Below are 22,884 nucleotides of genomic sequence, written 5' to 3' on the forward strand. Positions count from 1 at the left end.
CTGTTACAGACAGAAGAGTGGGCACTCTTAAAACCAGACTGATATGGATCTAGGAGGTCATTCTGTGAGAGGAACTCTGAGACCTGTTTGAATACTGCCTGTTCAATAGTTTGATAAAAAAGGTAGAAGAGACACTGGTCGATAGTTCTCAACTTGAGTTGGGTCAAGTGAGGGCTTTTTGAGCAAGGGTGTAACCCAAGCCCTTTTGAAAGTGGTCAGGAAGGTTCCTGAAGCCAGAGAAGTATTTATCACGAGTGATTGTCGGGACCACAGTAGGAGATATGGCTTGGAGGAGATTTTTACTGTCTGTGTGTGTGTGTGTGTCACACACACACACCTTAATGCACCAGATTTCATGTTTCTCAGATCTCCATCATTAGTCACGCTATAGCTGGAATGAAAACTCAAGTTTTATTCCTCAATTTACAGCACATGTAATTTACAATAGTGAAATTGAATGGTCAATTATATTCCTTACAAAAGGGGGTTTCCTTTTGTAAGACAATGTCAAACATTACTTATCCAGGAGAAATACTTTACGTGTGTGTCAATCTGCTACAATTAGATTAAAAATATACATAAAAAGCATGATAAAAACAACTGTTTCAACAAAAAAAATAAAAATAACCTCATGAGTTGAAGCATTAGCCTCCATTTAAGACAGACATGGTTTATATACTTAATAAAAAAGCATTTTGAGGACTGCTCATCTCTAGCATCTTTTGCATAAAATTGAACAGGACAGCAGAGAGCACCAATTCATCTGAAATATGAACTTTCTGTTGTTGAGGTTTCAGTATTTGAGCCAAGGGTGAGCCAAGACTGAGGCTTTACTCCGATCACCATAGTCATACAGCAGCTCTTCCTCTGCTTTGATGTCTCTGGAAGCCACCAAGATCAGATGAGGGTTTCCATCGATGGCGTGAAGTCTAGTCTGGCAGTTGCCTGTTTTACTGTGGTTAATCAGTCTTCCAAGACGGCTTGTTTCCTTTGTAGCGTCCACACTGTAATGTGTAAAACAAAGATTAAATTGTCACAACAAGACAGGTTTTAAACACACAAGTCAGTCCATTTTCAAGCCTACTGCAATCTTAATGACACCTAGGAAATATCTATAAACATTGAGACCGCTTATTAGAAGAACTAATTTTCTAAGACAGTCCAAGTCTGTTTTTCCTCACGTTAAGTCAGTGGGGTGAATGTTTTCTAAGACAATGATTGCAAAGATATTGCCAATCATCTTAGGCGTGGGAAACACAGATCAACATTTGACATTGTATATACCAATAAATTCATTGAAAAAAATAAAATTTGACAGATTCATCAACAATGAATAAGATTATCTAATAGATTAGATGCAACCCTAGAAGACAGTACATGATATGTAAGATGTTGCTCTTCCATAAAAACTAAAAAAAAAAAACTAACCCTTTTAAAAAGGTGATTATCATTTTTTCTTCTTTTTTTTGAGGACCAGCAGACAGAGGAAACATGGGAAGAGAGAGGAATATGACATGCAACAAACCATGCTCGACCACTAAGCCACCAGGGCGCCACATCCAAACTAATTTTATAGAAATGTTGTGCAAAACAAAATGTGCACTTTGTCCTAGAAAATCCCCCCCCCGGTGTGCAGTTAAAAATGTATTTTTCCCAGAAAGTTGAAGGGAAAAGAAATGAAGTGTGAAACCTTGTGTCAATCCTATTTCGATGTGGTGGCGTTTGGACTTACCAGTATGTTTTAGATTGATACTGGAAATAGTACATGTAACAGCCTGTTTGGGGATCCTGAGCGTACTTGGCCTCTCTCATTTTAGCCTCGGGTAGTTCCAGTAGGTCTCCATGGTACTCCACAACAAACTCTCCCTTTTTGAAGCTCTTGATGGCAAATATCCCTCTTCCTTTTCCTTCTATGTGTTTGACCTGTCAACATACAAAAACCAACAAAGTGTGAAGTTCAAATGAATTAGTAGGTGTGCCGTTGCTTTACCACTGTTCTACTTTCCAAAATCAATATTACTCATTTAGGAATAATACTGCCAATGTACACAATACTCTAAAATCAGCATCAAAATATAGAGTTCTACTTTTAAAGACCACTGATAAATTATGTTGTTCCTACAAGTTTTTTTTTTTTAAAAAAACAAACAAAAACACACTGCTTACAAAAAATATTTACAATACTGAAGGGTAGTTAAATATACAATATGCTACTCTCTTGCCTGATCATTGCCGAGCTTTGAAACACGGCACCGTACATTTAAACCAGTCAGCCGTTACCTGCATTCCTTCTTCAATGCCATTCATTATCAGGTCATCGAGGTGTCTGTGTTCTTCATTCTGTCAACAATTTGAGTAAGTCAAACTTTTTTATGGCAAGATTGCATTATTCCTTATAGAAACAAAAAAAACAAAATAAGCAAATAAATATGAATATGTAAAGAACGACAGGTACAAAATGACACTGTATTAACTTGGTGGAAACTGCTTTCTCCCATTACTTACAGTTAATACAACACAGAAAGCATTTTTATACAGACCTTTAACTCTGCCTTAGTTTTTCTGTTACTCCGTCTGATGGGATAATAGTCTGTGACCTTTCTGTTTTGGGGAGCTTTATTCTCCGTCCTGAAAGAAGAGACATTATCAAAGTAATGAGGTTATTAGCAAATTTTTTTATATAAATGTACACTGATGTCTTTTCTGCACTCACTTTTTTGCCCTGACTTTACGGCCATTTCTACTCCGTGTTTTGGATGCTGAAACTTTGATGTCTGCTGCAGACCTGGTATCTGTGTGTGTCGTGGACTCTTTTTGCTCTACTTGTTCTCTTATTCCATGACTGAGACAGGCCATTTCAGATTTCTGCTCTTTGGGCTCACAACTCTCAGACTTTATTTCATCAGGCATGTCTAAAATGAGGAAGAAACAGAATGAAATTGACATAATCAAGACAGTGAAGATCCTTCAAAAAAACAAAACACTGTTAACTAGTGTCATAAGAGAGTGGTCAGTGAACACTGCTACCATTCACAGGATATTTTTTCTGTGGTACACAATATGCTGACCATACAGTAACGCAGGGGTTAATAGCAAAATAGCTGAGAGATCACAAGTAATAAAAAAAGACTAAACAGCATTTCAGATTAGTGGAGTAGAATGATTTAAGTTAAATAGGTACTCACTACTCACCTTTTTTCAGCTTTGACATGTCAGGAGTAGTTGCCTCAGATTCATTTCCTTCCTGGATCAGCATGCTTGAACCATCACTCAGCGGGGATCTCGGTTTTTTTGGACTCCGTAAACTCTGAAAAATTGATGGCACTGTACCTACGCAATCCTGCAAAAAACAAAGATGTATTTACCTTGGTGGGGGGTGGGGGGGGGGGGGGGGGGGGGGGGGGATCTTATATTGTACCATACACAGGAGTAAACTTAAGGAGTTACATCACAATCACCTAACTAGGGTTAGCAGTACTATGCAGTAATATACAGTAATATGAAATAAATGAGGTCTTATTTTATAAGGCTGTGTTTAGATTGTATTAAATGTCTTTATTACTGCTCCCACCCAATCACAGCATGCATGAATTCAAGACAAGATGAATGTAGAGGCAAGTTGCTCCTGTTCAGTTCACTCTCTTTGGATCACTTTGTGTGTGTGTGTGTGTGTGTGTGTGTGTGTGTGTGTGTGTGTGTGTGTGTGTGTGTGTGTGTGTGTGTGTGTGTGTGTGTACAAAAAACAGTTTCCTTAAAAAGCTCATTGGATCCAGAAAACTATTTACAAACTGCAAGCTGGTGAGAATTTCACCACTTCAGAACTGGATAGAATATTGACAAAATGTTCAGGTACACAACCAGTGTCATGTACAGACATATTAAAATGTATTTTTTTAATATATAAAATCAGACAGAATGTAGTTTGGGCCATATGTCATGTGCTGCTCATTAAGCAATTTCTCTAGTGTCAATGAAACATGTTTGCATCTCAAACGCTTAGGATTAAGCTCCACTACATACCCTAAACCAATAGCTATGGTCTGTCTATTAGTACACTTGATTTCTACATCAAGGTTGGAAGGGGCAGTGCACAGCTTCGACATGTTTAACGTAAAAGCCTCAAATGCAAGTAAAGACGTCCGTTATAAACACGAAGCTTCCTGCAGTGTGGTTTAGTTCACTGTAACAGAAAAGTGACAAGCTGGAGGCACCCGTCACAGTAACCTTTCGGTGGTGTGTTAACACAGACCGTGAGAAAGAACCAATGTTAGTTGGTTTTCTAACGTTACTTTATTTGACAAACACAAAGGCGTAAAGCCTAATAACAAAACGCACCTTGTTAGCTGCTGGTTTGTTTTCCTTCGTCTCTTTCCGTGAGGTGACTTTATGTTCTGCACTGTCCTCGGGCTTTTTGTCGGTTCTCAGTACATTTTTCTTTCCTTTATGAACATATAAATAAACAATAAAAGTTAAGCATTGCTTTGCTTTCTCACCCAACGCCACACAAAAGCCGACAATTACCGGCCGGCGAGTTTTATTTGTAAACAACCCTCTATTTACGCTAGCTAACGTTTGCCATTAGCTCCTACTGTGGCTTGTGTAGCATACAACAGTTACTGAAACAACACGTTTACCTTTTGCCATGTCAGTTTCCACAAAAAAATCCAGAGAGGACGAGGACTTTCTGTGTTCACTGCCTCTGCAACGACAAACATAAGAGCACTACGCTGCGGAGTAGTGCGGTGAGAGCTTGGTGGATTTAAAAACCGTACTGCGCCTCTCATTGGCTGTTTCATCCGTATGGGAGGGGCACGAGCATGAATGTAGTTCTCTCATTGGCCGCAGCTCTGGCTGTCACACAAAGGCAGACCTCTCAGACAGACACGTGCCCCACCGAAAACTCTGCCGTACTCTCATCCAATGTACTCCTGTCTATCTTGCAAAAGAGACACTGATTTCAGTAGGATTGACTGAATTAAATAAGCTATTATTATTATTCAATAATCTTCGGCATAGAAAACAAGGCTTTTTTGTATATAAAATACTGAGCAGAAAGCACCATCGATTAAATGAGTAGAATTTAAAATTCCCTATAACGCTACGTGGAGATTATTCAGGATAAATAAATAAAAATCCATTTACAGCAAAAAAAATCATATATTTTTAAACTACACTTTACCTTGTAGATATGCCTGCCATAGGGCAAACAATAGTCTTTGCATGTAACTGATATAAGTGTAGGCCTATGTGTGGAACAACTGACAATAGCATAGACTGGGGGGCAGCAGGACAGGTCAAGCCTTTAGGTTTAGGTTAGAGTTAGAGAGCTTTTGCTGACATCTAATGATAAACTGGGATAAATATTAGACTAAGAAAATTATCCAGTTAAAAATATCATTGATGCAGCTGAAATAAGTTAACTTGTTTGATCAGTGTTTTCAAATTTCACATTCAGAACTGACACAAAGACTACATATTAACACTAACATTTTACAGGAAATGAGTGAAGGGAAATTATCTCACCAAATGCTAATAATAAAGAAATCTGTATCTAAGTTAAATTACCCAAGCACATACTCATATGAATGCTTTTTTGGACATCCATTCAATCATTTTATTAGTTTAGTTTTGGTAAAAAATCTTCCTCTCTCTTGTACTGTGTGATGTACTATTGTATTAAAGATGCTATACAAATGAAAGGCTAAACATTCAAGTATTCATGTTATCGTTCTATACACAAACACAAACAAACATTTTAAACAGTGTCATTTCCAGGTTTGGAGTCTGCAGCCAGTGCTTCTTTAAACAGTCTTTTTCTCTCCAGATTTTCATTTGCCTTCCTCCTCTTCTCTTGTTTCCTCAGCTCGGCCTCTTTCTTCTTTACAAGAACTTCACTGAGTTCTCCTTTGTATGCAACATCGAGTTTCTCTCTCATAATGTCCCGAGCGCGCTTTCGATTTATATCCACAGATCTGGTCTGATGGCACTGCAGAAAAAAATGACCAAAGATCTTAAATTAACATGGTTAGTAAATCACATAACTTTGCTTGAAAGAAAAAAAAAAGAAAAAACACCCCATCCATTTAGTAGCTGTTGGAGCATTTGGTCATCATCATTTCTCTATTTTTCTTGGCACTCAAAAGGACTTCAGTAAAGTGTGAAACTCAACCTTTAAGCCAACATCGTCAAGAAGTCTTTCCATTTCAACATTTCCATGACAACTGGCCATTTGTCAATGAAGATCATGTAATATGATCAAAAGCACCAGCAACACTATACTATATGGGCCTTGAGGTGAGAATGATTTGTTTGATCTGTTTTGGGTCATTACTCACCACATATCTATTACACGTGGGCTGACAAGATAACAGTGATGAACGTTACACACAGATTAATTTAAAAATAAGATTAACCTTCACAACAATCCCACTGGGTATGTGCTTGAGCACCACGCAGTTGCTGGTTTTGTTGGTGGCCTGTCCTCCGGGTCCAGACCCTCTCACAAACTGCTCTTCAAGCTCGTCCTCATTCAGGACAGGAAGGTCCATCAGGTCCTTTTTACCGGCTGCCAAAACCCATGTCAGTCCAGGCGGGAGGGGCCTCAGCAGTGGTGAGACACTGGGCGAACCTCTCCAAACGACCCGACTGGACACATTGTACATACAGCTGATGAACGACATCTCTTTAAATAGGTGGGGTTTTTTTGGTGACTTAACGCATTACATTATGATGTAGGTCACCAATCACAGAAATTTCAGTTCTTTTACCAAATATGTCTACCTTTAAGAGTATTAGGGCTACTGTATTCTACTTTTCTGTCTCTTCCACGGTCACAGTAGCGCCTTCGTGTTTATCTTCTGCCTTCTCCTATGTCTTCTTCTACGCTTCTGTTACAGTCAACCAATCGGCAGTCGTTGTGTTCTTCTTCGTGCACAGTATACCAGGTCTTTGTTGACCCTCTGCCGCCATCGTGTGTCTGTAGCAGGTAGGAAACTGCAAAAAAAATAAAATAGGAACGCGTATGTTTGAGTTTCTTTAAAAACTCTTTCTAGTAGATGTTTTGAAGGGCGTACCTGTGCTAGAACGGTGGTTAAGGTTGGCATATTAAATGTGGCAGGGCTACGTCTACAGTCACGTGGCCCCCTTTAAATCATTTGGAAGTTCGGTGCCTAAATGCTTTGAAGGATAATTAAACTATCATAAGTTGTGAATAAAACCTCATGCCCTCTAAGATTCTGTGTTATATTAGGTTACTAAGAAACACCACTTCCCTCCAGGCCTGGAAATTGGCAACCATTGTCCCAGTGCCCAAAAACAGCACACACAATCACTTGATGATTTCAGACCCATCGCTCACACCTCTAAGCAAATGGATGGATTGTCTAGCCGAGGTGTAGAGTACACCACTCACTCTTTTGGATAAAGTGATGTGGTGATGCAGTGTACTTTTGTGGATTTCTCCTCTGCTTTCAATACAGTCCAGCCTCATCTCCCCCTGAGGGACATGAATTTCAGTAACAGCCGTGTCCAGGGTGTTTCTGAGAGGCCCCAACGAATCTGTATAAATAACACCATCTGACTGCCTTGTGCTGAATACTTTTGTTTCACAAGGTGTGTGTTTTACATTTACTCATTTGGCAGAAGCTTTTATCCAAAGCGACTTACATTTGAGGAACAACATACAAGCGTCAACAGAGCATCAAATACAGATCTACAACTGACAATACATACTAATAAGAGCTCACAGTACATATCACATCAATGGGGTAGATACCTAGGGAAGGAAGTAAGAGTTAACAAAAAGTGCAATCAATACAAGATCATTGTAGGGGATAGAAGAAGAGCACAGGAAGTGCATGTTAGAGGTTTAGAGTTAGAGGTGTTGTAAGAGGAAGTGTTCTCGGAAGAGATGAGTTTTCAAGAGCTTCTTGACGTGAGAGAGGGACGCACTTCTTTTAGCTCCTCCTCTATTCTCCATATACACAAATGAGGTAAAATATAAAAGCAAAGACATCACACTCAAAGTATGCTGAAGACATGGTCCTGGTTGCCTACAGGATGTCAACAGCCCTTCCTACTCTCAGCACATCAACCTTGGGACCTGGTTTGACGGCAGCTTCCTTGATCTTGAGGTCAAGGAGAGACCAAGGAGCTGTGTCTGGGAGGTAAGATGGGAGCAGGCAGCACAGGGCCTGTCTTCATGCTAGTTATCATGAGAGAGCAGGAAGTGGAACAGGTCACTCGCTCTAAATATCTGGGAACAACCATTGACAATAAACTCACCTTTCAGACCAATGCTGTCAGGACCGGGGGACAGAACTCAAACATAGACCAGAGTTAAGTTCAGTTTAAGGAAGTTTATTTTCAAGACAAGTGCAACAGGGGTGTGGATTGGGTGAAAGATGTTCTGGTTGGTCAGAGGGTTTGTGGTCTAGGTTCCACTGCTCTGGGTCTTGTGGTGCTGGTGAGATATCTGATTCAGGGGTCCAGGCTGGTATCTGCGATCAAGACAGGGAAAACACACATTGCTCTCAGCTCCTCAGGAAAAACAGACTAGACTCAAAAAGTTCAGGACAAAGGTTGGCTGGCATGTGCTCATACTGAGTGGTACAGCAATCTAGCAGGGACTGGAAGGTTGGTCTGGCTTTTAAAGGTGAGTAGATTGCAGGATGTGAAACAGGTGTGCTTGATTGACGTGATGTGCCTCAGGTGAGTAGACCGGAGCACTGGCGACCACGCCCTCCAGCAGCCTCAGAGCATGAAGGAGAGAGCAGAAACACAGAGACAGACGCAAATCAAAACAAACCAAGCACACAGCAGACACACCAAAAAAAAGGGGGAAAGAACTGAAATACTATATTCACACGCATACCAGCAAGAAGGCCAGGGTCACGACCGGGGGTTTGTGACAAATGCAGACTACATTTATAAAAAAGCGAACAGCGCCAGCAAACATGCCCTCACCACGGCCCTTGCGACAAGGCAAAACTCCCCAGATCCACTACCGTGAAACTTAAAGTATCCCATTTATGTCCATTTTGAAAGATATTGACTTTTTGGAGATTCAGGGTTTTCATCAAGCAAGTGTGTGTGTGTGTTGTGAACAGTGGATTCACATGTAAGTTTGTTTGTATCTGTGAATGGTACAGGAACTTTTACTTAGACACAGGAACAAGCTGACCCAGGTGGTAAACCAGGCCAGCAAGATCAATGGACACAGACAATTGCAACTCCAGAATCTATATAATCGGTCCATTACAAAAAAGGCAACCCTGGTCTACAATGACCCTGCCCACCCCCTTCACTCATCATTCCAGCTGTTGCCATCTGACAAGGTCCCATAGCCAATGAGCTCTGCTGCTGCTATGAATTTATTTTAGTGGTTGTTAACGGTTTTATACCGCGTACTGTCTGTTTTAAAATATGCTACCACACTGCTAAAGACACATTTCCATTTTATGTACATTTAATATTTAACTCATATTAATCAAGTAATGTGGAAAATTATATGGTAGGCTACAGCTTTCAAAGGTGTCCCAATCTCAAGGTGTATTGTGGTATGACCCTGTATATTACTAGGTTTGTTGTGCAGTATTCAGTCAACTGTAATACTGTGCTCTGTACTCTAGATACAGTACCTCTGTACTTCACATAAGGGTGTTAGTGTGTATGTCAAGGTATGGTCAGCATAAATGTGCCCACATGCCAGGTCTTGCACATTTAGTGATGCTGTTGATAGTGATGCTAGTGATTGCAGTTTATGTGATATGGATGGTGGCTGTTTTTAAATGTCTGATTTACATTACATTTACTCATTTAGCTGACGCTTTTATCCAAAGCGACTTACAATTGCTATTTATGTCAGAGGTTGCACGCCTCTGGAGCAACGAGGGGTTAAGTGTCTTGCTTAGGGACACAATGTCGAATTGAACCCGGGTCTCTCAAACCAAAGGCAGGCGTCTTATCCACTGCTCCGTCACCACCCCCTACATTTAAGTTGATCGGCCTTTTTCAAAGCAGACCTTTTGACTTGTCATAGTAGGAAAAATACAGGAACCTGAAACCAAAGCAGCAAAATGGAGCTGAGTCATTATTAATTTTATTATGTATACCTGTGCTTTTTCTACTGTGACATGTCAAAATGTCTTCAGTGAAAAAAACGGCCTGACTATGGCCTGACGTTGGAATCATATAAAATATATGGAATCAATATTACACATAGTGAACCCAAGCTTACTGCCGCCTCCATTGACCCTGAAGGAGAAAACTGTGCAGCCAATTTTCAAGTCTACTGAGAGAAGTGACATTTTGGATAGAGCAGCTATATCAACCCTCCCCCACTTCCCCCCACCTACACTTTTTTTAATTCTTTGTCATACACAACACACTCTTTTTACATTGGTTTACTTTGTTTTACACAGCTCTAGACGTTGCTTTTGAATCTAATTCAGTAGCCTATCAGTGCAAAAGGAGAACTGTCTGTTGTAGTTTATGAAGGATTCCAAAAAAGGTCAAATCAAATAATGGTGCACATTTAATAAATATAATTACTGCAAAAGTACATTCAAACTGTTTTGCATATGGAGTGAAAAAATGGCCTGATGTAATGGCTCCTGCTCTCTCCCTTGACAATGACTATAATTAGTAAATCAGGAAACTATGTGGGTCACAGAGAAAAGACAATCTCTCTGACGACCTGTGATGACATGTCTCTGATATTGCGGGTGAGGGACGTTCATTTCAAATTAATTGAACTTTATCTTTAGTGCTCACACTAAAACGGATCCTCATTTTAGAAAAATATAATCATGTCATTCTTATGTGGCTCTTGCAAAAGACTCACCTTTCCAGTAATGTATATAATGTGCTCTATTTGTAAGAAACCAGTTTTATATGCACTGCTCAAAAAAATAAATAAGGGAAAACTTAATCATCGATCAAGTCAATTAAACAATCAATCTGTCCAGTTAGGAAGCACAAGTGATTGTAAATCAGTGTCACTTGTTTTGGTGTAAATTAAAGTGACAACAGATGCATTGGAGAAGCAACAGCCAGACAACCCAAAAATAAGGAATGGTTTTACCACTGGTGGCCACAGACAATTGCTCTTACAATTGTTCTCTAGTTTTGTGTTTTCTGGTGTCCTTGTCACTACTGACAAGTACAGTACATGCACAGGTAGTCCAGACAAATGTTTGAGGTGTCTCCCAGCACACTGCCAGAGCCCTCACAGTGTCTCCAGACTCTTTCACGTCAGGTTCCTCCTGGTGCAGGACTCTGCCAGGCCTCATGTGGCCAGCGTGTGTGGGCAGTTCCTGGATGACAAAAGCATTGATGCCACTGACTGGCTCTCACTTTCCCCAGACCTGAATCCAATTGAGAACCTCTGGGACATTTTGTATTAAGATTGGAGCTTATTGATGCCCTAATCGAGGTCTGGGAGGAGATCCCCCAGGACACCATCTCATCAGGAGCATGACCAGATGTGTTCTAGAGTGCAAACATGGACTTGAGGGGCCATACACACTACTTAGTCACATTATGAATTGCTATGATGAAAGTCATGCAAGTTGGATCAGCCTGTGATTTAATTGTTTTACCTTGCTTTTTTATGGGATTTTGAATCCGGCCCTCAATTGGTTGGTAATTTAGTTTCCATTGACCATTGCTTCATTTTGTTCTATTTTGTTTATCAAGATCTGATGTGTGATGTATGACAGTCAGTGAAAATAATTTCCTTACATTGTAAAGGAAGTGAAACTAATCAGCAGGCTTGCTTCGCTTCATTTGAGATGCAGCAGCAGCATAGTTTCTCCTTTTTTGGTAAAAAAGCAGTGCAGGTAACTATATTGTTCTGCTTGATAACACATGTACTACAATGATAAAAATTTTCTGTATAATAAATTGAGTAATAAGCTATATTACTAATTATAGAAAGGCTGTGAAGTTCTGTGCACAACATAAGAAATTGCTAATCTGGTTTCCTTGTAATGCTTTTGTTAAGTTATCAGATATAGGCTACTTCAGAGTTAGGAATAAATCAGTGACCCTCTTGAGGTCCCCACCTTGCAATGATATGAAAAATGTATATATTTTCTTTACCCCCCCATCACTTTTTGGAACTAATTAAACTAAAATTACGACAGTGCCTAATTAGATATACAAATATTAATGTAGGTAAGTATAAAAAGTAGGTTCGTCTTTCATTGCATGCCAGACGATAACACGCCAAGTTGGCATGTCTGTGACAGGACAGGAATTCATTGCTATCGCCTACCTTGTTACTTTACATCCTATAAAAATGCTCATGTCTGCGGAAATACGTAACCACTTGTGAAAACAGTGTTGACCATAATACTCCTTTACCAGCAGGAGGCGCCCTACAACCGAAACTGCTCAGCGGAATGGCTGCGAGTCTGAAGTTCGTCAAGTTAGCAGAAGGACAGACAAACACCGGAAGGGAAATAACCAATACTTCAAAATGAAATACTAAATTGTGTTTGTGCTGCTTTGTAGTTTATTTATTTCTTGGTTTCACCAGTACATATAATCCTGGTATAATGTTGAGTTAGATCAATTGTAGGATCGTTGCAATATGTTCTATTTGGTCGCATTTTGAAACCCGATATCGATTTTGATATTTTGAGTAAAATGGTTGTTTCAGGAAACAAATGTGCGTACACAGTGGAATAAAAGTTATCGCACATCACATTTCAACGTTTGCTCGAACACCCCAAACATACAGTAAGTCAGACTTTTATTTCGAAAGTTGTACCGGAAACCTCGTTGTACTCGGATTAGCTCGACAGTATTTTGTGTCGTGCCTGAAAGGACTGTGAAGTCTTGCAGCGGTTCAGACAGATCACAGGAGTGACAACTTAACGACGGCGAGAGCTCTTCGTCGGTTTGGTCCTCGCTCTTCCCGGTTATCTGGACGGAGGCGACAGCTGAGCTCACAGCCGCTTCATTTTCCTCGGTGAGACGAGCCCAGCCGCCAACTCCTGCGAGGATAGCTCGGATATTCAAGGACATTTTAACGTTATCACAGCTACTTTGGCCTTTTTTCGCCCCACGGCCGATTGAGGAAACCAACGTGTGCGTCTCCTGCGCAGTGATGTGGTCAGATTTAGTAAACACCATCAGAAACTGCGGTTGATATTGACACACTCTCACACACAGGAGGTAATGATGTGTCTCTGCGTGTCATCTTTGCATGTCGCGCCCGCACCCCTTCCTCTGCCGAAGGGCCAAACAAACGGCGACGTTAAGGAAATCAGTTACTGACTTTCGATGCGTTCATCTCAATTATGGCATCGCTTCCAACCCCAGACCTCATCAAGCCGGCGGCATCTTCGTGCTGAGAGCGAACCGTGTTACTGGTGAAAGCGGCGACCCCAAAACGCGGAGAAAGGCCGATGAACTTTGCGTTACTCTTCAAAACTGCTGAGTGCTGGAGCTTGGTGAAGCCAGAGGTGCATCGCAGGTGTGCATCAGGTCCAGGTATGTGGTGAGCCTTTGCAAACCAACAGTTTGTGATTAACCGTGCTGTCATGTTGCTAGGAAACTAACTGACGGTGGGTTTACTCCAGTTCAGATTTGACCCCCCCCCCCCCCCCACCGGAGATGTAACTTCACGTGTCTTATTTAACACAAGGTTTTTGAACGTCGTGCGCTGTTATAACTCGCCACTTTATCAAGACGCAGCATATTTCTGCTCTCACGCCATGATGGCCTGTTGCATGGTCGTTGAAGCTGATGAAATGTTCCTCTCTCTCTGTCCTCACTGTAAGCTGCTGCTGATACCCAAGTGTGAGAATTTAAACTACGCACAAAAATTAAGGAAGTTTGTGTTAGGTAGATTATTTTTACCAAAATGATTTTTGGCAGAATTATTATTATAATTGTTATTTCTATACTTGCGACAAATGCCAGGTATGACACCAAAGTGTGTGACCTATCAGATTTTGTGACCCAAATGGCAAGTTAAGTGCCAGAGGCTTTCGTTGACGATGTGAAGTGGTTGCAGTTTGGTTGGGTTTAGGTACCGAAAGTAATTGTTTATGGTTAGGAAAACATCGTCGTTTGGATGTAGTCACAGAATCTGATAGGTCACACATTTTGGTGTTACACCTGTTGAAAAAAGGGATGCCGTGCCACAGCAGTGTGTGACAGTCATAAGGAGGAGGTGCCAGGCTGTTGTGGCTGTGTATGGTTCTTTCACATGCTACTGACCACCCTGTTAGATAAATGAATACATACATGTTAAATTGCTAATATGTCTTGTGTCTGCAGACTTAAATCATCCAATCAACCAAACAAGAGTCAAGAGCAAAGAAAAGCTCAGAGAAGATTTGGCAAATGTTTCACAGGTGCAACCCACATACTCAGCGCTGCTGCTCATCCCATGCATGTTCCTAAGTGGCACAATTTAAAAAGGGACATAAACCTACCAAACACAAATGTCCTTTCTTTTTGTGTGTAATTTAAGATCCTTTTGCAAATGACTGTATGTTTGACTATTGGCCTAAGCCAGAAGTGGCTCACTTGAAGGCAAGCCCAAATTTGACTTTGAGGTTACAGTCAGCTTGTTTTGACTTAACTAAAAACCTGCATGCCACAAGCTTGCTTTTGTATCCCCCAGACTTATTGCTATTTTATGAGTTTCAGCATCAAGAGTCACTCCACTTGACTCAGCAGGGCCTGGGTGAGTCACTGAGACAGTGCTTACTTGGGGGCTGTGGCCAAATGATGGCTCTGCTTTGAGGGCAGGAGGTCCACCGTGACCCCCCCACCTCATCATGTGTCCAACATCGCAGTGTGTCTTTAAATTGGAATTGCAATCTGAGACTAGGTTTGAGATTGATCTATACTGATAAGAACACTATTAAGCCTGCACTTGTATGTTGACATGAGGCACATGCAGAGAAAGGTGATCGTTTTGTTTCTGGGCCTGAAGAACTCATCTGCACACAGGGTGTAATCTGTCTTTGATGTGTTGAAACTTGCGTCCTGCCTCCTTGGAGCTGTACCGGGTGTGCGAGTTGCAAAAATTAGATTTCATGCATTCTTTCCCTGACCTGAATTATAAGCAATCTGTGCTTTCAGATTGTTCCCTTCTGAGTCACTTAGTTTTGACTTGTTGACAGACTTGTTACTTATGTTCCTCATTTTTGATCTGAACCACGGATTTCCAGAAATGATTACCACACAAAAGCTGTCGATGACGAGCAGGATATTTTCCATTCATTTTGTGTCAGTGCAGATCTGATGATTAAGTGCAGAAGTCACTAGTGATCATCCAGAATTCAAATCTTCCTCACGTGCAGGGAATGTTTATTGCTAGGATTGTATTGATACTACTACTCTTGTGATTGTTGGTTATTTTTCATGACTAAAAATGGCTTTTAAAATATAAATATTATATAAAAAAATATTGCATTCAGAACAGGATTAGAATAGTTTAAATATAACTAAATATTTCTAGAGCAGCAACATAATGTTAAACAATGTCTCTATATAAACTTAATATCTCACTGTAAACAAATTTTAAATTCTAATAAATCACATTCCTCACAAAAGACAAAGAATGGGGGAAAAACCCCGTCAGTATCAGTCCTTCCTCCTCCCCCTGCTGCTGCCCACTGCCTGCAGGTAAAGAGAAGAGGTGCTGGTTTGTCTCAGCCTGCAGCAAAGTTTACAAGACCGTGCCAACTTTTAAAAGGTACGTGGCAGACTAAACTTAATAGCGAATTTAAAACTACACACAGACAGCTTTCGTTTTAGCATGTTTGTACCAACTCGCCAACAAGCACGCGGCGGTGGACGAGAGACCGAGGACAGAGCAGATTAAAATATCGCTTTCTACATGTTTATGTTTGAAGATCCGGCGTATTGATTAAGTACTGGCTTTGTACCAAGGTTTGAAGGTTTTTGTTACACGTACTTGCAGTAAGCAGCGTGGTTGTGGTCGACTCGAGTGATCTTCACTTCTCCGTCTGCTCTGCTGCTCGCTGTCAGAGGAGCAGGACAGGAACTTAGGCGTGTTAATAAATTACACCAACACGTTAAAAAGCGCGGATTAAAAAGGCGTTAACTCCCGTTGTTGTCTCTACTACTGTGTTTAATAAATAAGGCCCGGGGCCCGTTTAATACTGGGTTTCATTGCCCTCTCCCTGCTCACGTGACTGCGCACTGCCTTCATTACCAGTTTACCAGTTATGACCTTTAAGATAGTTTAAGTTTCTCTTCTGTAGACATGGCAGCTCATCTGCCTAACAAGTTTTCTGACTGGGTATTCCTCCCCCCCACACACATACGTAGACACCACTCACATGCAGGACATGGGCAGGGCAGTGTTTACAATAATCTAGTTTATGACCTTTATGCTTAAGAGAATTTTTTGTTTGTCACTGAAGACTGTTTATTCCTACATCCATAATTGTAACTGAATGAAAGTATAGAAGTACTTGTAAAATAAGTAATTGAATTGCATGTTTCTTTTCGGATTATTGACAGTATTTAATATTGCAATTTGTTAAGTCTAGTAGTGAATAGTCTGAATTGGGCCCAATGTCCCAGTGTCCAGCTGGACACCTAAGCTCCCAGAGTGTAATTGACATCACCCCTGTGCTCAGTGAAACTGTGAATGAAGGAGAGTACAAGGACTAAAAGCTTTCACTGAGGAAGAGGATCACATGTGGTCAATAAAATGCAAGCCTTTTATTTTGTATATCGTTTAGGAAAATGAGGTCCTACTTTCTGATTAAATGGCCTTCATATTACTGCCATGTTGTTTAATACTGTATTGTTTTCGATCAGATTTAAAACGGTACAATCAGCATGACTTCACAAAGCAAAGATCTACACAGACTTCTTGCTGTGATGTGTTCTTTCCCTGTTTTGTTTAATTTGTCTTTTCATCGTCATTCTTAGCATGGGAACATTATGAATTGTGGGTAATTCCCTCAAGGAAGTTCTGCTTGCCATGCAGAAGGGTGCACATAGGGCATAAAAAGTCTATGCGAGAGCTCACTAGCACTCACTGATTTCATGGTAGTCACAAATATACGTTGTGGGTCTATTTGCAAGTCTGTGAATGCAGGCATTAGGACTGGGCCGTGATGTTGTCTAATCGCTGGAATCATATTTGCGGTACTTTGTCATTTTAATTTTTTTAACTCCTTAAGGGCATAACACATAACACAATAGGCCTTTATACTCTTTTAGGTTAAGAAGCTTCTTTTTAATGTGATATTGTTTTTAAGTACACCTAAAGCAGTACGTGCCTATGTTATGATTGTTGTGAGTACATTTAAGTTAAACTGACAAAAACTATGAGGTTGGATGATATAGTTACAATCTGTGATATCCCTTGCTCAGAAAATCGCTCACCAGAATCTTTTGGTAACCAAGTCATTTTAACAGATCTCGAATATTAATTCAGTTATAAATATTGTATGAGTTATTTTCTGGAAAAAGATAATTGTAGCTTAAGGATTGCAAATGTATTTGCAGTTATGTTTGTTTTTGAAAGTTTTTTTTGTTTTTTGTTTTTTCTAGGATAACCATAAATGGACTTTTATATTTGTCGTTTTTGTTCATGTAGGCAGAGCATTTCTTAACTGAGGCATAATATAGGCATGTTTAAAAAAAATAATTATCATGTATTAATGCATCCACGTAAAGTCAAGGATTCTTACAGGAAGACAGTAGTTGAGAGGCTGAAACCTGATAGCTCTTAAACTCTCAGATGTCTCTCTTGACTCTAACACACCAGACAAACACAGTATCAGTGAATGTGAATCAGTCTGTTGTCTGTACAGTTGTGAGATGTGGCTAGTGAAGTGTTTTTGTTCCACGTTGAATTAAAGCAGTTCTCATGCTGTTTCTAAGCCAACGCAAAAAGTAAAGTGGAGACACTGTGGTGACCTCTTTGATCAATGAGGATAATAATTTCCAACTGCATTCATATACTATCCTAATGTTTGCTCATTTGTGTCACACAGGTCTCTTTCCCCAAGACTAAAATTACCCACCACTCCACTAATGTTATACAGTTACAGGAGAGCCTGACAACCTGCTGATGGTCAGGAGGAATATGTAAATATATACGCTGTATGTCTGAGTGATTGGAGTGGAAAATTCCTGACAGAGAAGCCTGTAGCTTGTGAGCATGCCTTGTCCCAGCCTTATTTCAGTATTCATTGCACTACATGGAATCTATGTGGGTAATTTTTGATTTGTACTATATACTACAACCCTCAGTTTGCTTATGATTGTCCTCCAACCTAAGTCAATAATCCTGTCGCTAACATATGACGCACAAATATACAGACATTGAGGAGTAATGTCTTTTAGCTGAGGAAACATGACAAAACACACTTCCTGTCAGTTAAAGTTTAAATGACGTATGTAGCTGCTCACCACATCTTTTGGTTCAGTGTCTGTACTATTTGAGCTACTTATCAGATGAGATTGCTGGCACAGGAAGAGCAAAGAAACATCATTACAAACACAGTAAAATGAGCTATGGCTTTTGGGGAGAGTTATCTAGGTAAATAAGTTTGAAGATTCAGCATGGTGTAGCTTCAACTGCTGGAACATACAGTACACGTTGCACTATATGATATAATCATAAATTCACTTGCCTGTTTGTGTGGTAATTTGACATTTTCTTAATCTTGTTGCTCAATCTTCGTTGATTTTAGTAAAAACCTGTTGTGCAATATTGCTATGTGTAATTTCTCTGTAACATTTAATACAGTTAGGTTATTTAATCACAGGATTAGTTCTTTACTTAGACCAGACTGTGGACTATTTTGGAAGTTTACTGCATGCTAATCCCCTGTGTATTGTATCCCAGCCATCACACACACAGAATCACTCACTCCCACCCAAAACAAGGTGGCAGTATAATCTTAAATGCTAGCTGATAAGATGCAGTGGATAGGGACAGAAATGGATCAAGCTATTAATTGGAATTGTAATTTCCCTTTTCTATAGGCCTATTAGATGCCTAGTACTGATTTTATTTATAAAATAGGCAAACTCATGCCCCTTTATCTCTAGTTTCTCAGAGTTGGTGAATTGTTGTTTACCAATTCCCTCTGATTGCTTCGTTTTAGGTTTTTAGAAAAGTCAGTTTATTTCACAATTTCACATGAAATCTGGGAAAGCAGATTGTTAAATAAGCTTGCAGAAAATTACTGAAGGTATTAAACGGGATTCACAACAACCCTTTATGTTATGTTGGACTGTATAGTCAAAATTATTTTCCCACAGCTGATAACTCCCGGGTACAAAGACTCATGTCATGTTGGAGTAATTTCTTTGACATTTAAAAGAGACTGATTTTTATGGGCACTGACAACACCGGAGGGGATATTACCAAGTTATAAGTGCATTTTCTGTTAAGAACTTTTATAACCATGCTGAAATGACATACTTAATTATCAACAAACCTGCTTTATAAAATATCCTTTGGTCTTTATTGTCTGTCAGAGGACATGACTGTTGTTGTTTGGTTAGCAGTACTAGAGCAGGAAATGGCAGTAGGTAAATGTCCTGGCGGTTGATCAAGGTTTGTCTGTCAGATATGTGGTATTTCTATTAATGTTAACATTTGCATAATAGGCTACTAAGTAAATAAAGTTTAGTAAATAAGTAAAGTTTATTTAATAGAGACTCTTTTACAGATCAAGGTCATAAAGTGCTTTTATTTAAAAAGTTAGAAAAAAGACCGTCAGAAAAGTAAAGAAACAACAATAAAACATAAACATCAAAAACAAGAAAATAATCTGTCAATAAAACAATAACAAATGAAGATTTCATACTTTAGACAGCACATGTCGAGAGAAAGTCCAGTTTAAACAAAATAGTCTTCAGCTCTTTTTTTTTTTTTAAAGGAGTCAGCAGAGACTGCAGAATGTATGTCTAAAGGAAGAGAGTTCCACAGATTGGGCGCCACCTTTTCAAAAACACAATCACCTTTTGTTTTTAGTCGAGCACTCGGAACAACTAGGAAGCCCTGGTTTGAAGATGGAAATGACGTAGTGGTGATATAGGGGTGGAGCAGGTTGGAGATGTACCAAGGTGCCTGACCATGCAGGGCTCAATATGTAAAAACGAGAACCTTAAAATGAATCCTAAGCCTGATGGGGATCTAATGTCACAATGACAGGATGGGTGTGATGCGAATTGTTTTCCGAGACCTTGTCAGCAGCCTTGCAGCAGTGTTCTGGATCATTTGTAGACGGTCCTGGCATGACGTGCTGAGGCAGGTGAAAATAGAGTTACAGTAATCTAACTGGGATGATGTAAAAGCGTGAATGATCATCTCTAATTCGGGTTTTGATATAACAGATTTCAGTTTTGCAATGCTTCTTAAATGGACGAAACATGAAGCCTATGGAAGAAACATGTATGGGTGAATGATTTGACATGTACATAGATTGGTCAGATATAACAGTTTTTTTAAGGTTTGACTGCACAGCTGAAGACAGTGTCCCAATACGCCAAGCAACCATGGGAGCTATGCTGTCAAAGGCAACAATAAAGACCTATGTCTTAACTGTGTTAAGTTGTAGATAGTTATTATCCATCCAGTCCTCGATGGCGGTCAGGTAACTGTTCATTGCAGTCAGCTTGTAAGTTTCGTCAGGCATAAAGGAGACATATAACTGGATATCATCAGCGTCATAAGATATGTCTTTAAATTTGCTAGTTATATGATGTTTTCTTGTCTGCCTGGATGCTGCCATCTTGCACAGTTGTGCTATTGTGTTGACAAAATCTGTCCACAGACAGACAAACTCCTGGCAAAGTACTTGTGGTTGTGGTTGTTCCCGCTACAGTAGGTGTCTCCAGGAACACATTTTATCGTGATGACACACGCACGCACGCACGCACGCACGCATAGAGATTTACAAGGTGAAAACAACAATGACAAGGCAAGTGTTTTTGTGTAGTGTATTTCAACGAGGCAATTCTAAATACTTTAAATAACATATAAAAGCAACACAGGGCAATATTAAAAGACATTTAAATACAATTGAATAAAAGCAAAAAAATTAAAACTGGAGAGTAAAAGTTAAATGTAAGATATTAATCAATAGCCTCACATTTAATCTAATAAAAGGCAGTGGAAAAAGAACCGAGAGTTTCAGCAGAAATGCAGTTTTCTGGGAGTTTGTTCCAGCATAAAAACTGAACGCTGCTTCTCCATGGTTAGTTTTGACTCTGGGGACAGTAAGCAGACCTGTCCTAGACGACCTTATCTGACCTGATCTGGATGGTTCATAACATAGCAGAGGATCAGAAATGTATTTTGGCCCTAAACCACTGAATAGTGTTTTATAAACCAACAGTAGTATTTTAAATATTTTTTTTTTACAGGCAGGAAGCTGTAGTGATGACCTGAGAACTGGACTGATATTATCCACTTTTTTAGGCCCCATCCACACTACTCCTAGCAGGACTCGAGCAGCAGCATTCTTCTTTTTAGAGACCTGTAAATACACCGTCATAGTAATTGATTCAGCTGAAGATAAATGCATGGACAAATTTCCCCAAATCCTGCTGAGACATAAGACAGAGTGGTTTTAAGGATAAGCAACCATGAATGGTTGGTCCTGAAATACAAATAGGACTTGAACAATCAGGAAGGATGGCAATAAATGTGAACTGTGTGGGTGCCCAGTACTCAACTGAAGCATTGCCATGATCAGCCTGACGTCTGCTTTGGAATTGGATAATGATTATGGATAGATGAGGAACGTTAACTTCCTGTTTGTTTATGCACTGTGTGCACATGCTCTCACACACACACACACTTTGTGTGGTGGCAGGCAGCAACACGAACATCATGTGTTACATCTGCCTTACTACCAGTGAACTGATCTGCCTTTGCATCCATGTCACAGTTGAACTTAGTACCATGACTCACGTTAGTTGAAACGCAAAAGTAATGCAACACAGAAGCATGTAGCTTCTTTAAAGATCATGTAGCCTGGGTTTAAAGGGGATATTATATGCTGTGTGAAGATGAAGTCCTTTGAGGCAAATGTGTAATTTTATAATATAATTTACAGGACTTGGCTAGTTGGATTGAATGTTGTGCATCATTAGTTTTCCTCACCAACCTTTAGAAATGAATAGTATAATTTTCCAGTCTTACAATTAGTGTATATTGACCGTCTTTCATGGTGGGCAGGTTTGTGCATCCCTATTTAAAGTGATGCAAAATATTTCTCGGAGCTCCATAAAGGATTTTTTAACAATTTTACTACCCAGTAACATATCTTTGGAAACTAGATTAGGGAGGGTGCCTTTTTAGTAGTTCGATTTGGGCACCCTTAGGGGTTTGAAGTAATCCTGGATAACATCCTTCACAATTTATGATGTCCTGTTAGGGGAGTGTAGGGACGCATTGCCAGCTGGCTGGTTATCTGAAGGTCTCATTTTTCTTTTAACTAATCTTGAGCGGACAATCAGGCATCATGACAGTATTTTAAATGAGCCTCCATACACCTGGGTGCCAGCCAAGCACTGAATGGAACATTGTGTTTTCTCTGCACCTCGAGCGCCACAGACTCTGTCCTTCTTGCCCAACTCACCCTCCCACCTCAGCTCTCTTGAACAAAGCAGGTGATGCTAATGTTGGTGTTGAGCTGTTGACAGGGACAACAGGGGTACAACCTGTTCCCACCCATCCCTGATGAGCCAGCTAATGAATGGCACATCACTGCTAATGCTCCTACAGTGGCGTTGTCTGAGAAATGAGACAGAGACAAACGCTTCATGTGGATCTGCACCATGTCCTTTTTGGACACCAGTTTTTCGGACAATGTGGGCGGACTCCAAAGAAGAGCTGAGGTCTTTTAATAG

At 40.1% G+C, this 22,884-nt stretch overlaps 3 protein-coding genes and 1 long non-coding RNA gene across 10 annotated transcripts in view; 1 reads left to right on the forward strand and 3 right to left on the reverse strand.

The window, feature by feature from the left end:
• Positions 1–388: 388 nt before the first annotated feature.
• kmt5ab (lysine methyltransferase 5Ab) lies at positions 389–4,783 on the reverse strand. Its single transcript, XM_038702984.1, has 8 exons — positions 4,635–4,783; positions 4,336–4,439; positions 3,193–3,340; positions 2,714–2,912; positions 2,541–2,628; positions 2,281–2,340; positions 1,733–1,923; positions 389–1,004 (listed from the first exon to the last, which is right to left on the reverse strand). The coding sequence occupies exons 1-8, from the start codon at positions 4,642–4,644 to the stop codon at positions 794–796; spliced, it is 1,011 nt and encodes a 336-aa protein (XP_038558912.1). The 5' UTR covers positions 4,645–4,783; the 3' UTR covers positions 389–793.
• An 803-nt stretch (positions 4,784–5,586) lies between these two features.
• On the reverse strand, positions 5,587–6,883 carry cunh12orf65 (chromosome unknown C12orf65 homolog). The gene is made up of 2 exons (XM_038702985.1): positions 6,414–6,883; positions 5,587–5,986 (listed from the first exon to the last, which is right to left on the reverse strand). Exons 1-2 carry the CDS (start codon positions 6,678–6,680, stop codon positions 5,756–5,758), a joined length of 498 nt encoding a protein of 165 aa, XP_038558913.1. The 5' UTR covers positions 6,681–6,883; the 3' UTR covers positions 5,587–5,755.
• Positions 6,884–8,337: 1,454 nt separating this feature from the next.
• On the reverse strand, positions 8,338–16,195 carry LOC119891385. Its single transcript, XR_005442428.1, has 3 exons — positions 15,944–16,195; positions 8,602–8,750; positions 8,338–8,498 (listed from the first exon to the last, which is right to left on the reverse strand). It is a non-coding gene; the product is annotated as an uncharacterized LOC119891385 (long non-coding RNA).
• The window catches only part of LOC119891383 (membrane-associated phosphatidylinositol transfer protein 2-like), a 46,595-nt gene continuing 36,348 nt past the window's right edge, over positions 12,638–22,884 (forward strand). For 2 of the 7 annotated variants that reach the window (XM_038702992.1, XM_038702993.1), the window contains exon 1: positions 12,650–13,500. The gene's annotated coding sequence lies outside the window, so the exon portion shown is untranslated. Of the gene's footprint in view, positions 13,501–15,627; positions 15,722–22,884 lie in introns of those variants that run through there. The other 5 variants (XM_038702994.1, XM_038702986.1, XM_038702989.1 and 2 more) reach the window with 5 other exon arrangements.

This window comes from Micropterus salmoides, unplaced genomic scaffold (assembly GCF_014851395.1).
Source record: "Micropterus salmoides isolate LMB-PRFRI ecotype aquatic unplaced genomic scaffold, ASM1485139v1 Ms_hic_scaffold_7, whole genome shotgun sequence".
In the NCBI taxonomy this organism is placed as follows: Eukaryota; Metazoa; Chordata; class Actinopteri; order Centrarchiformes; family Centrarchidae; genus Micropterus; species Micropterus salmoides.